At 50.7% G+C, this 14,149-nt stretch overlaps 1 protein-coding gene across 7 annotated transcripts in view; it reads right to left on the bottom strand.

Moving 5' to 3' along the window:
* Positions 1-14,149, bottom strand: part of MOB3C (MOB kinase activator 3C) — a 37,160-nt gene that overhangs the window by 3,742 nt on the left and 19,269 nt on the right. For 6 of the 7 annotated variants that reach the window (XR_010990521.1, XM_068163829.1, XM_068163831.1 and 3 more), the window contains exon 4: positions 6,143-6,345. The exons of the other annotated variant lie outside the window; for it this stretch is intronic. Coding sequence is in view for 5 of the 6 variants with exons in the window: in XM_068163829.1 (XP_068019930.1) it covers positions 6,143-6,345 (203 nt within the window). In the remaining variant the exon portion in view is untranslated. The remainder of the gene's footprint in view (positions 1-6,142; positions 6,346-14,149) is intronic. 7 annotated transcript variants of the gene reach the window in all.

Below are 14,149 nucleotides of genomic sequence, written 5' to 3' on the forward strand. Positions count from 1 at the left end.
TGGCTAACAACTCTTTCTTGGAAGAACTTCCTCCTCACCTCAAGCCTAAACTTCCCCTGGTGCAGCTTGAGACTGTGTCCTCTTGTTCTGGTGCTGCTTGCCTGGGAGAAGAGACCAACCCCCACCTGGCTACAACCTCCCCTCAGGTAGTTGTAGACATCAATGAGGTCTCCCCTGAGCCTCCTCTTCTCCAGGCTAAGCAACCCCAGCTCCCTTAGCCTCTCCTCAAAGGGCTGTGCTCAAGGCCTCTCCCCAGCTTTCTTGCCCTTCTCTGGACACATTCAAGAGTCTCAATGTCCTTCTTAAATTGAGGGGCCCAGACCTGGACACAGCACTCAAGGTGTGGCCTAACCAGTGCTGAGTACAGGGGTAGGTTTTAGCAGGGACAAGTCAGGCACTTTGGTAGGTGTCCTAAAACAACCCAAGGAAATGACCATGGGCATCTCAGGGACTGTTTCTCTGTTTCCCATACCAGCCCTCCTGGCAACTGCTCTGCCTCAGCAGCTGCTTGCTGGCATCCTCCTCAGCCTCTGTGGCACAAGGTTATTTGGGCTGTGCCTTCACTTTGAGAACACATTGGCTGAGGTGTTGAAAGATGCAGGTCCTGTTCCTGACTGGGCCATAGAGCAGCCAGACAAGGCAGTGCTGCTCTCACACCATTTGCATCTGCCTAAGGAGATGGGACATGGAGCTGCTCTTGGCTCTCACTCTAAGTGACAACAGCCTGCCCAAAGGACCTGTGGTTTTGGTAAGGGATCCCACAGTCACACTGCAATGCAAATGACTGTTAATAACAGAGGGACACAGGAAACCTCCTGCAAGAGCAAGCTCTGTTTAGGCTAACAGGCTGTTTCCTTTAGCCAGGAGGGCAATGTGCCAGCTGCATTAGGAAGGTGCCCAGCTTTCAGCTGGTGGAAGATGGTACTTATTCCTGCCTTAAGGAGCTCAGCTAATAGCTTGCAAATCATGTATACTGCTGCTGCAAGAAAAATCTGTGGGTCTCTCTGGCTCATCAGGCTCATGGCTTGAGACTCTGCATGTGCACACAGACCCCATCATGCACCCCAGAGGAAGGCTTGCACAATAAAATGCACTTCCAAAATAGATCTGAAGTAGGACTGGTCTGCTGAGAAGGAAGGATACAACTCTTGGAAAAAAAAAAGGAGAACTAGACAAGCAGGGTGACCCCTGAGCAACCCCACGAAAGGCCCTTTAGGGGACAGAAGCTGCAGTCTCAGCTCTTCAGCGCTGAGAGATTTGTTTATAAGATCCATCAGGAAAGAAGGGCAAAGGCAGGCCTTCTCTGCAGGGGTAACATGCAAAGTCACTCAAGTGCAGAACCCTGCCATCAGATGAAAAGCTGATGCTCTGCCACAGAAATCACGTTGCAAACAGGAAGTTTGGAAGGAGAGAGAAGAGGGGGGGGGGTGAGAAGGCTGTGGACATCCTCTTGCAACAGCAACCAGCCCAGCCCACTAGCACAGCACCACACACAAAAGCAGCTTTAAACAGGATGGGCCTGGACAACTACTGCACTGTTAAGGTGCCTGTGAATTCCTCACACTGGCCCCAAATGTCCAAGGCATTCATCACGCTCTGGAAATCCCCACAGCTCTGCCTCAGTGTATAACCAGCTGGACTTCTGCCAGTGCTGCTGCCCTTGTTCAAGAAGCAAGTGCACAGCTTCTCTCTGCCCCCAGATTCCTTCACTTGTTAAGAGGGTGAATCACTGCCTTTCACAGGCTCTGCCTGTCCAAAGGCTCGAGCTCATTCTCGGCTCCCAAGATTTGCTGACAAGAAATCATGTCACAAAGAAGATTGACAAAAGGGAGACTGAGGCAGATTCAGACAGGGACGAGAAGAGAGAGGGGAGGGGAGGTTTGGAGAGGAGAGGTTTGGAGAGGTTCAGAGAGGAGAGGTTCGGAGAGGGGAGAGGGGAGAGGGGAGAGGGGAGAGGGGAGAGGGGGAGAGGGGAGAGGGGAGAGGGGGAGAGGGGAGAGGGGAGAGGGGAGAGGGGAGAGGGGAGAGGGGAGAGGGGAGAGAAGAGAAGAGAAGAGAAGAGAAGAGAAGAGAAGAGAAGAGAAGAGAAGAGAAGAGAAGAGAAGAGAAGAGAAGAGAAGAGAAGAGAAGAGAAGAGAAGAGAAGAGAAGAGAAGAGAAGAGAAGAGAAGAGAAGAGAAGAGAAGAGAAGAGAAGAGAAGAGAAGAGAAGAGAAGAGAAGAGAAGAGAAGAGAAGAGAAGAGGACGAGAAGAGACCTTCAAGGTCATCGTGTCCAACCTATCAACCAATCCAACCCACCTAAACAAGTAAACCAATGAACTCCTTAATCCCACAGTCGCTGTAATTTTTCTGAGGTATTTGGCCCTAGCAGGACAGTTTCTGGATGGGGAGGTGCAGGTTTTTTTCCCTTTGTTTCTTACTCCTAAATCTGAAAGCTGAGGTTCCACAGTGGAAAGTCCACATCTGGAAAGCTTAACCCAGAACACAGCACTCAACTTACTGTCCTGCTCCAGATGTGCTCCCTCCACTTGCTTGTTGGCCTTCTGTAATCACATGCAGGGAACAGGCAGCTCTCCAAACAGGAGTCTCCTCTGCCAAGGGATTCATGTGAACTATCTCTGGCCATCTAAATGCAAAGTTAGGATAGCTGTATGGGGCTCATGAGGCAGTCAAGAGGGACTGCCCTCTCAAGGGCAGTTCATCTCATCCCTACTGAGATATTATCAGCTCTCCACAAACCTTGAGAACTTGTGAAAACCAAAGCCTGTAGTCAAAACTAAAATGAAGGCAGATGCAGCTCACTGCCTGTCCTTGCTTGTCAAGCCAGCTGATGAATCCTTCAGGACTTAAAATCACTTAGGACCAGAGCAACAGCTATGGTGCAGCTCAGTGTGAAGGGCAATGAGCAAAGCAAGTCATTGATACTCTGTCTTGAGCTGGGGAGAGTAAGTAGCCACAGGAAAATGCACTGAGTGTGAAGTGCTGCAGAGGTTGGATGTTACTAATGGACAGCAGGAAATAATGAACTTGGTAGCTTTTTATTCCTAAGTGAATGTAGGAGTAATGGATTGGTGACATACAAAAAGCATGTTGGAATGGAATGGAATGGAATGGAATGGAATGGAATGGAATGGAATGGAATGGAATGGAATGGAATGGAATGGAATGGAATAGAATAGAATAGAATAGAATAGAATAGAATAGAATAGAATAGAATAGAATAGAATAGAATAGAATAGAATAGAATAGAATAGAATAGAATAGAATAGAATAGAATAGAATAGACCAGGTTGGAAAAGACCTTCGAGATCATTGAGTCCAACCTATCATCCAACACAATCTAACCAACTAATCCATGGCACCAAGCACCCCATCCAGTCTCTTCCTAAACACCTCCAGTGATGGTGACTCCACCACCTCCCTGGGCAGCACATTCCAATGGCCAATCTCTCTTTCTGTGAGGAACTTCTTCCTAACACCCCGCCTAAACCTCCCCTGGCACAGCTTGAGACTGTGTCCTCTTGTTCTGGTACTGGTTGCCTGGGAGAAGAGACCAACCCCCACCTGGCTACAACCTCCCTTCAGGTAGTTGTAGACAGCAAGAAGGTCTCCCCTGAGCCTCCTCTTCTCCAGGCTAAGCAGCCCCAGCTCCCTCAGCCTCTCCTCGCAGGGCTCCTCACACTGCTGCAACTTGTCCTTCCTTCCTCAACTCAGCAGTGCATCCTAGACACAGCTGTCCTCTGCTTGCCAGACATCCTCATACATGCCTGAGGGAAGGAGGTCTTCCATGTGGTTAGGTTTGCCTGGGGCTTGGATGCCAGGCACTGAGCAAACCAAGGAATGAGACACAAATAGACCTGTCGTAAATGTGCCTCATTTCCTTGTAGTTTAACCGTGGTTACGTCACACAGGAATGTCTGCTCACTTCAGACTCATGAAGACCCATAAGTCATCTCATGTTGCATGTGAATCACTGGCACTGAAAGCCTGTTTAGCAATGTCAGCCTGTGCTTTGGCTAGGAGGTGCTAATTACTGGCTGATGTTTGCTGGTGTAAGAGGAGATGGCACCACTAGGAGCTGTATATCAATACTAAAGAAGTTTGTCATGTGGAGCAGCGGTGAGGAAAACCAACTGGGGACAAAATGCCACTGAGCTGCCATTTGCTGGAGTCCAGGGCCATTGGGGTAATACAGGCCACAATCAAACTGTACAAAGTAATTCATGTAGCTGCTCTTGCCATTCAGGTCTTCCCTGATTAGATCATTACCTTTCCATCCCCCAGAATCACAGACGGGCAGCAAATTGACTGAGACAAATGAAGGCAGAGAAGAATCACACACAGAATCACAGAATCACCGAGGTTGGAAGAGACCTCAAAGATCATCAAGTCCAACCTGTCACCACAGACCCCATGACTAAACCATGGCACCAAGAAGTCAAGCTCTCAACATTTAAGGGCAAGGCCACGCTCCCATCTCCCCTAGATACTCATCCCAGGACTTTTCTCAGCTCAGCTCTTCCTGGGATAAGATCTTCTTGGCCCTTCCTGGTTCTCTGCTGCTGCATATGTCCTTTTCTGCAACCCAGCCCCTATCACAGTGTGCTAACTACTGGGTTATTGATCCTCCTGCCCATTGCAGAATGTCTCTCCCAGGTCAGCCCACACTCAACCCTGCCTGTTACACACTTGCTTCTCTTACAACACTAACTATGCACATTTTCTAGTGTGTGTGCCTAGGCTGTCTGGGCTCTGCTTCCCAGCACTGCTGCTGCTTTCAGGGACTCTCACATTCTGTCTAGCTAATCGCTTTCCCAAGGGAAGCTACACAGAAACTTGGAGCTCCAGACATCTCTCCAGCTTGGCCTCTAGCTGTGGGCATGCCTTCCTGCAGCCCCATTGCAATTCACAATGAGATGTCAAGCAGGGACCTTAGTCCACTAGTAGGAAACCTCAAGGCTGTGGAGAGAAGGCTTGGGCTCAAATCTGACCCCAGAAAGCCACGAGGGCATAACTGTCTGGAAACACTTTGATGTGCAAATCGTATTAGAGCTACCAAGGCAGTACAGAGAGGCACTGTTACAGTGGTGCTGAGGGTACTGAAGAGTGACTCATAGGCATGGCAGCAGAGGCAAAGCTCAAGAAGGGTTTCCCCAGTGCTGCTGGGAAGTTCTTTCTGAGAGCACTAAAGCTGATAGTTACATGATTGTGTGGCCAGTAGGAGCAGGGAAGTCATTGTGCCCCTGTACTCAGCATTGGTTAGGCCACACTTTGAGTACTGTGTCCATTTCTGGGCCCCTCAGTTTAGGAAAGATGTTGAGTTACTGGAAGGCCTCCAGAGAAGGGCAACAAAGCTGGGGAGGGGTTTGGAGCACATCCACTAAAAGATGTGCCCCCATTTGACTGTGCTGCTGGGGTTGCTTAGCCTGGAGGAGAGGAGACTCAGGGGAGACCTTATTGCTGTGTAGAACTACCTGAAGGGAAGTTGTAGCCAGGTGGGGGTTGGTCTCTTCTCCCAGGCAACCAGCACCAGAACAAGAGGACACAGTCTCAAGCTGCACCAGGGGAGGTTTAGGCTGGATGTTAAGAAGAAATTCTTCCCAGAAAGAGTTATTGGCCATTGGAATGTGCTGCCCAGGGAGGTGGTGGAGTCACCATCACTGGAGGTGTTTAGGAAGAGACTGGATGGGGTGCTTGGTGCCATGGGTTAGTTGATTAGATGGTGCTGGGTGATAGGTTGGACTCGATGATCTCAAAGGTATTTTCCAACCTGGTTAATTCTATTCTATTCTATTCTATTCTATTCTATTCTATTCTATTCTATTCTATTCTATTCTATTCTATTCCATTCCATTCCATTCCATTCCATTCCATTCCATTCCATTCCACTCCACTCCACTCCACTCCACTCCACTCCACTCCATCCCATCCTATCCTATCCTATCCTATCCTATCCTATCCTATCCTATCCTATCCTATCCTATCCTATCCTATCCTATCCTAGAAGGCAGGGTGGCTGAAAGAGTCCATAGAGGGTGACTGCACTGCTTGGGTTCCAGTCCTCTCCTGAACCTACAAGTGCTGTGTTCAGCCCACACCACTCTCACCCCCTCCACCTCCCTGTCCCCTGGGACATCCTTACCAAAGGCTCCAGCTCCCGATGGTCAATGAGACTGAACTCCCTGATGAAGTAGTAAAAGTGCTTGTAGCAGGTATTGACGTGAGCCTCAGCACCCATGTTGATGATGCTGTCAAAGTGGTGGATGTAGACATGGACAAAGACACGGAAGAGACGGGTGAGGATCTTAGTGCAAACTTGCTGGAACTGCTTGGGGAAGGGAACACCTGCAAAGCAGAAGCAAGTTTGAAGCCATTCCACAATGTAAAAAGCAAGCAAGCAAACAAACAGTAAACCAGCTCACATTTCCAGGTCACTGCCATTCTTAACAGGCAGTCATGGATGATGAGGAAGGACTCTCTTGGCTAATGTCAAGAGTGACCACTGCACCAGGGCAGTGTGCCATCTAGCTCTCCCCCCACTCTTCCTCATTGCCCAGCCAACAATTTCACACCAATGTGGTGTGAAGGACTCAGGGAGCTGCAGTAGGTGAGAAAGTTTCTCATCTGGTGGAGGAAGCCACATCTGTCCCAGTCTGGCTCTAACCAGAATAATCTGGCAGAGGATCCTTCTGCCCTGTTGTTCCCCTACAACCCTGTGCAGGCACAGCGTAAATCAAATTGTATTTACACAGGTCCAGGAACAGAACTAAACCTCCTGACAGCAGAAAGACACCTGCCCTGGTCCTCTAAACAGGAATAGTCTGGTCAGCAGGAGCAGGGAAGTATTTCTCCCACTGTACTCAGCACTGGGTAGGCCACACCTTGAGTTCTGGGTCCAGTTCTGGGCTCCTCAAGTTAAGGAGGACATTGAGACTCTTGAACATGTCCAGGGAAGGGCAGTGAGGCTGGGGGGCCCTCAGTTTAGGAAAGATGTTGGGTTGCTGGAAGGTGTCCAGAGAAAGGCAACAAAGCTGGGGAGAGGTTTGGACCACAGCCCTGTAAGGAGAGGCTGAGGGAGCTGGGGTTGCTTAGCCTGGAGAAGAGGAGGCTCAGGGGAGACCTTATTGCTGTGTAGAACTACCTGAAGGGAGGTTGCAGCCAGGTGGGGTCTGGTCCTTCTCCCAGGCAACCAGCACCAGAACAAGAGGACACAGTCTCAGGCTGTGCCAGGGGAGGTTTAGGCTGGAGGTTAGGAAGAAATTCTTTCCAGAAAGAGTGACTGGCCATCGGAATGGGCTGCCCAAGGAGGTGGTGGAGTCACCATCACTGGAGGTGTTTAGGAAGAGACTGGATGGGGTGCTCGGTGCCATAGCTAATTGATTAGATAGTGTTGGGTGATAGGTTGGACTCAATGATCTTGAAGATCTTTTCCAACCCAGTTAATTCTATTCCATTCCATTTCATTCCATTCCATTCCATTCCATTCCATTCCATTCCATTCCATTCCATTCCATTCCATTCCATTCCATTCCATTCCATTCCATTCCAAAAGCATGCTTCATACTGGTTTTCTCCCTCCACACACCCTCAAACACCACTTCTGATGCATCAACAGAGACAACCACTTTCTGCCCTTTTACCTCATCCTAGTTTCAGAACATTCCTCATTAAACCAGGAGGCAAACTTCCCACTTTAATGGTGCTCAGGTTGGAATTTCATTGCAGCTGTATGAAGTTCCTTCCTGAGATGTTCCCACAGGTTGTTCAAGAATGAGACTCACCACACATTGGGACAAGGCTGTAAGCATAGAGCAAACAAAGCCATTTCCATCCTTATCAGAGCTGGGATTGTTTAGCCTGGAGGAGGCTCGGGGGAGACTGCATTGCTCTCTACAACTACCTGAAGGGTGGTTGTATCCAGGAAGGGGTTGGTCTCTTCTCTCTAGCAACCAGCACCAGAACAAGAGGACACAGTCTCAAGCTGCACCAGGGGAAGTTTAGACTCAAGGTGAGGAGAAAGTTCTTCCCAGAGAGAGCTGTTAGCCATTGGAATGTGCTGCCCAGGGAGGTGGTGGAGTCACTGTCCCTGGAAGTGTTCAAGAGGGGATTGGACGTGGCGCTTGGTGCCATGGTCTAGTCATGAGGTCTGTGATGACAGGTTGGACTCAATGATCTTTGAGGTCTCTTCCAACCTTGGTGATACTGTGATAGTGTGCTACATGCACTGCTATCACAGTGAAAATCTCAGAGGTGGGACACAGCCAGCGTCAGCAAGCCGGGGCTAAATCTCACAGCGAGCCATGGCTTTGAAACCTCCAGTGGTTTTATTGGGAGGAGGAAAATGAAACAACTGACATTTGTTTTCCCTGGAGTTTCTTCCTCTCCCCTGAGCAATTCAATGCAAATCTGCAAAGGACAAAATAAACCCCCTCTCTTCCCACGGCTGTGCCAGCCTCCTCCCTTAGCCTCTTGTTAATGCAGCACATAACCCCTTAAGACTCTTCCCACCATAACCTCTGCTCAGCCATGCCCAGGCTCACACACTTGGCACTGTGGAAAGCACCAGCAAACCTCTTAGCTGAAATAAAAATGGTAATTTTATCTTTGAATCTTTCCCACCAGGAAATGAAACTCTCTCTTTTTTCCCCTAAAGGCTCCTGGGAGCTTTGTTTCCCAGCAGCAGCAGCAGCACCACCAAGATTCTCTCCTCCATGGGTGGCAACAGACAGCATCTGTCCTTCCAACGTCATGCATGGAGCTTCTTTTCACCAGCCAGGGTTCAGTGGATGCTGGGTTCAGTATTACAGCAGTTGATATTATTACAGAATACAGAATTAACCAGGATGGAAAAGACCTTTGAGATCATCAGGTCCAACCTATCACCCAGCACCATCTAATCAATTAAACCATGGCACCAAGTGCCCCATCCAGTCTCTCCTTAAAGACCTCCAGTGATGGTGACTCCACCACCTCCCTGGGCAGCACATTCCAATGGCCAATCTCTCTTTCTGTGAAGAACTTCTTCCTAACATCCAGCCTAAACCTCCCCTGGCACAGCTTGAGACTGTAACAGAAAAGGATCTTTGGTTTGAAATGAGTCAGCCTCAGCTCAGCCCAGCCTCACCTTGCCCCATGGACAGCGCTGGGAGCAGGGAGCAGGCAGGAGCATGTGTGCTCCTGCCACAGTGGATGTCCCAGCCACCAGCTGGAGGAGCACACACAGCTCAGCTCAGAGTCACATGAACACAGAGAGGAAGTTGAGAGACTGATTCATAGCAGCTGCTCTGCATACCCATGAGCAAGCCTCAGCCCCAAGGCTGCTCCCACAGCAGGGACCTCGGTATGACCCATTTTGCTGCCAGCTGTTACAGATCCCATTAAGACTTTCTGGGAAAGCTGTTAGCATCTGGCAAAGGACAGCCATGGCTTCCCCATGGCAGCAGCTTAGAGATGGTCTGGGAGATCTGCTTCTGCCTTCCCTTCACTTGGGCAGTGACTGGCTGGAAAGCAGCCCTGAGGAGAGAGACTTGGGGGTGCTGGTGGACAAAAAGCTCAACATGAGCTCTCAATGTGCACTTGCAGCCCGCAAAGCCAATCAGATCCTGGGCTGCAGCAGGAGAAGTGTGGCCAGCAGGTCAAGGGAGGTGATTCTCCCCCTCTACTTAGCTCTGCTGAGACCCCACCTGGAGTACTGCCTCCAGTTCTGGAGCCCCTATTACAAGAGGGATATGGAGGTGCTGGAAGGTGTCCAGAGAAGGGCCACAAGGATGATCAGAGGGCTGGAGCACCTCTCCTACGAGGACAGACTGAAGGAGTTGAGGCTGTTCAGTCTGCAGAAGAGAAGGCACCAAGGTGACCTAATTGTGGCCTTCCAGTATCTGAAGGGGGCCTCCAGGAAGGCTGGGGAAGGACTTCTCAGGATCTCAGGTAGTGATAGGACTAGGGGGAATGGAATGAAGCTGGAGATGGGGAGATTCAGGCTGGAGGTGAGGAGGAGGTTCTTCACCATGAGAGTGGTGAAGCCCTGGAATGGGTTGTCCAGGGAGGTGGTTGGGGCCCCGTCCCTGGAGGTGTTTAAGCCCAGGCTGGATGAGGCTGTGGCCAGCCTGATGTAGTGTGGGGTGTCCCTGCCCATGGCAGGGGGGTTGGAACTAGATGATCCTTGTGGTCCCTTCCAGCCCTGACTGATACTATGATACTACTACTATGATTCCACCTTTAACAGGGAGTTATCCTTGCCTACCAGTCTGATAAGGGCAGGGCTCAGGGAGAGATCTCCAGGTTTCATAGAATCATAGAATCAACCAGGTTGGAAAAGACCTCAGAGATCATCAAGTCCAACCTGTCACCCAACACCTCATGACTACTAAACCATGGCACCAAGTGCCACATCCAATCCCCTCTTGAACACCTCTAGGGACGGTGACTCCACCACCACCTCCCTGGGCAGCCCATTCCAATGGCTAACAACTCTCTCTGTGAAGGACTTTCTCCTCACCTCCCTGCAGCCAGGAAGGACTCAGTGCTTTATTAAGGCCTTCATTTAATTATTTTTTTTGCACTGGATGGGAATTTGCTGAGCAAATAAAAGCCTTAATGACCCAGCTGGGTACTCAGACATGCCGTTAGGCTGGCCCCTGCAGACCAGCTTTGAAGAACTATCAGGGAACATGTTTTTAATAAAGGCAACTTCATCACAGCAAGTAATTTGTGAGGAGTGCATGTTGCTGGGTCCTGGCTGGGGAGTACACACTGTTCTGAACAGCCTGTCTCCCTGGGACCAGGGGCGAGCAGTGGCTGCCAGGAACTCAGCGAGGTGCCTGCAGGCAGACAGCAGTGCATTGGTTGCCTCCACTCTGTCGTCTGTCCCACTTGTCTGCTGTCTCCTCTGATCAGAGCAGGCAACAAGGAAGAACAAAACAGACCTGACCAGCCACCAGGAGTTTATCACCAAACTGCGAGAGTGATAGTGAAGGAAAGCAGCAAACCTCAACCCAGTCCTGAGGTGAGAAAGAAATAAGATCAGACAGTGAACAGCAGATCAAAAGGATCTGAGACCCCCAGGGCTGATAGCACCTACAGTGCAGACAGTGCTGCTAGATGACCTGCCTTCAGAGCTGGCAGATGGTGACAAGTGGCCTTCCACCACATTTGTCCTCTGAAAAGGATTAGCCAGGAACTGTCTTCTCCTATAAATGAATTACCAGCAAGTCTTCATGAACATGTTGGCAGCTGAAGGACTTGGAGGGGAGACAGCTCCAGCTACATCCTAGGTTCTCCAAAAGCAGCTCTTACATCAGAGAATATAGGTAGCATATATCACAGAATAGTTTGGCTCAGAAGGGACCTTTGAAGGTCATTTAGGCCAACTCCCGTGGCTCTCGACAGCTATGGGATCTGCTGAGCTATCCTACACCTCACGAGGTCTGGAAAGAGATCAGGAATCTGCAAGGACCTACGGATACTATGATACTATGATACCCTTCTGGGCTACCCCCCTCACTGTGGTTTCACATGAACCCAGCAGCAGCAGCTCCCAGGTGAAGCTGGGCTGCTCTTCCTCGTGTCCATCACAAGGTGTCAGTGTGTGGCACGGCCAGGCTGTACAGGACGCTGGCTATCAGCAATAGGCTTCTACAGGTCACACCTCACTCTGCCCTGTCGTGACACCACCACAGCCGTGGTCTGTGGGGTCCAGCACTAGCTCTTTCTTCCCTCATCAACCCCTCTCACTCTCACACACGCCCCGAGATGCACAGCCAGCTCCAGTGGCACAGTGCACAGCCCTGGACCACCTGGTCCTGCTTCCTCTGCCCATGCTGCAGCCACTTCTCCACCTCCTGTGCCTTGGCCCTCAATACAGGCTCTGGATGCTTGACTGGACTCTGCATTTGGTATGGGGGCCTGTGCCAGCTGACCAAAGTGCTTCCTCACAAGCAGGGTGGATAGCTGTTGAGCAGGTTGCCTTTGCCAGCAGCAGTCATGCCTTGCTTGCTGATGACTTGGAAAGCAACCCACAGCAGCCCCACCAAACACTGGCCATGCTGTTAAGGAGCTAGATAACTTCCCTATCCCCTCACCCAGAGCTGAGAACAAAATACAGGCTGCATCTGACCAGCCTAGGGAGAGCAGCAGAAAGATCTAAGTGCCAGGTTCTACACTTTGGCCACAACAACCCCATGCAGTGCCACAGGCTGGGGTCAGAGTGGCTGGAGAGCGGCCAAGCAGAAAGGGACCTAGGGGTACTGCTTGATAGTAGGCTGAACATGAGGCAGCAGTGTGCCCAGGTGGCCAAGAAGGCCAATGGCATTCTGGCCTGGATCAGGAACAGTGTGGCCAGCAGGAGCAGGGAAGTCATTCTGCCCCTGTACTCAGCACTGGTTAGGCCACACCTTGATCCCTGTGTCCAGTTCTGAGCCCCTCAGTTTAGGAAAGATGTTGAGTTACTGGAATGTGTCCAGAGAAGGGCAACAAAGCTGGGGAGGGGTCTGGAGCACAAGCCCTGTGAGGAGAGGCTGAGGGAGCTGGGGTTGCTTAGCCCAGAGAAGAGGAGGCTCAGAGGAGACCTTCTTGCTGTCTACAACTACCTGAAGGGAGCTTGTAGACAGGTTGGGGTTGGTCTCTTCTTCCAGGCAACCTGTGACAGAGCAAGAGGACACAGTCTCAAGCTGCACCAGGGGAGGTTCAGGCTGGATATTAGGAAGAAGTTCTTCCCAGAAAGACAGATTTGCCATTGGAATGTGATGCCCAAGGAGGTGGTGGAGTCACCATCCCTGGAGCAGTTGAAAAAAGGATTGGATGTGGCATTTAATGCCATGGTTCAGTTAGATGTTAGCTATTAGGTCATAGGAAGAGAATGGACGGGGTGCTTGGTGCCATGGTTTAGTTGATTAGATGGTGTTGGGTGATAGGTTGGACTCAATGATCTCAAAGGTCCTTTCCAACCTGGTTAATTCTAGTTCTAAAGATCTGGCATGAATACATCTTGCCCTGGGTCACAGCTGCTAGGGCAGCGGATGTCCAGCAGACAATGCGTGGGACATCCTCTTCAGCATACAAGGGGACCCTGCTCCTCCCTGCAGCCAGACACATGTTGCAGCCAGCACATCCCAGCAACAGGAAGCCCCTGGGACAGGGATCTGGGCACAGGCCACGTACCAAACCTGCCCTTGCAGATGTTTGTCTTCACACTGAGCAGCCAGGCCTGTGCTCATGAAGAGCTGATTTCATTGCTGATGGCCCCTGCAAGTGACATGTTTTAGGATGTCAGGTAGTCATAGGACTAGGGGGAATGGAACAAAAACAGGAATGGGTAGATTCAGATTGGATGTTAGGAAGAAGTTGTTCCCCATGAGGGTGGTGAGACACTGGCACAGGTTGCCCAGGGAGGTGGTGGAAGCCTCATCCCTGGAGGTTTTTAAGGCCAGGCTGGATGTGGCTCTGAACAACCTGCTGTAGTGTGAGGTGTCCCTGCCCATGGCAGGGGGGTTGGAACTAGATGATCCTTGAGATCCTTTCCAACCCTAACAATTCTATGATTCTATGATCAGAGAGTGGCTGCTAGGAGATGTCACACTGGCAGCACGTGGGGAGCAATGGGGCCCATTGCCTAAGCATGAATCATAGCAGGCAGCTCCTTTTCTATTTCCCACCTCCCTGACAGCTTGGGCCAGGTACATCAGCATTGCAGCCAGCAGCACAGAGAGTCCATTTGTGGCCAGTGTGCCAGTAACTGGCACTCAGGGGCCAGTAGTGGCCCTTGCTTGGGGGACTTCATCTCAGAGGTGGTGAATCATGGAACAAACCAGCAGGAGCAGCAACTTGGTAACATGAAGAGGTGAGGCTGGTGAGATTGACTGTGCATGGCTGAGCTGATCTGTTGACAGAAGTGTGGCAAGCCATGGCAAAAGGCAGGATGAAGCCCCATGTTTTGACAAACCACCCTGGCATGGCAACGCTCTTGGGTTTGCTTCACCCTCCCCAGCCATACACACATACAGGGACACAGCAGTGTCATCCCAATGCATCCTCCTGCTGCTGGTCCCAGCTGCCTCAGGGGATGGCAGAGCACCACAAAAGGACACAGTCTCAAGCTGTGCCAAGGGAAATTTAGGCTTAAGGTGAGGAGAAAGTTCTTCACTGAGAGTCA

The sequence above is a fragment of the Melanerpes formicivorus genome, unplaced genomic scaffold (assembly GCF_026170545.1).
Source record: "Melanerpes formicivorus ecotype bairdi unplaced genomic scaffold, bMelFor1.0.p_v2 SCAF_75, whole genome shotgun sequence".
NCBI classification, from domain to species: Eukaryota; Metazoa; Chordata; class Aves; order Piciformes; family Picidae; genus Melanerpes; species Melanerpes formicivorus.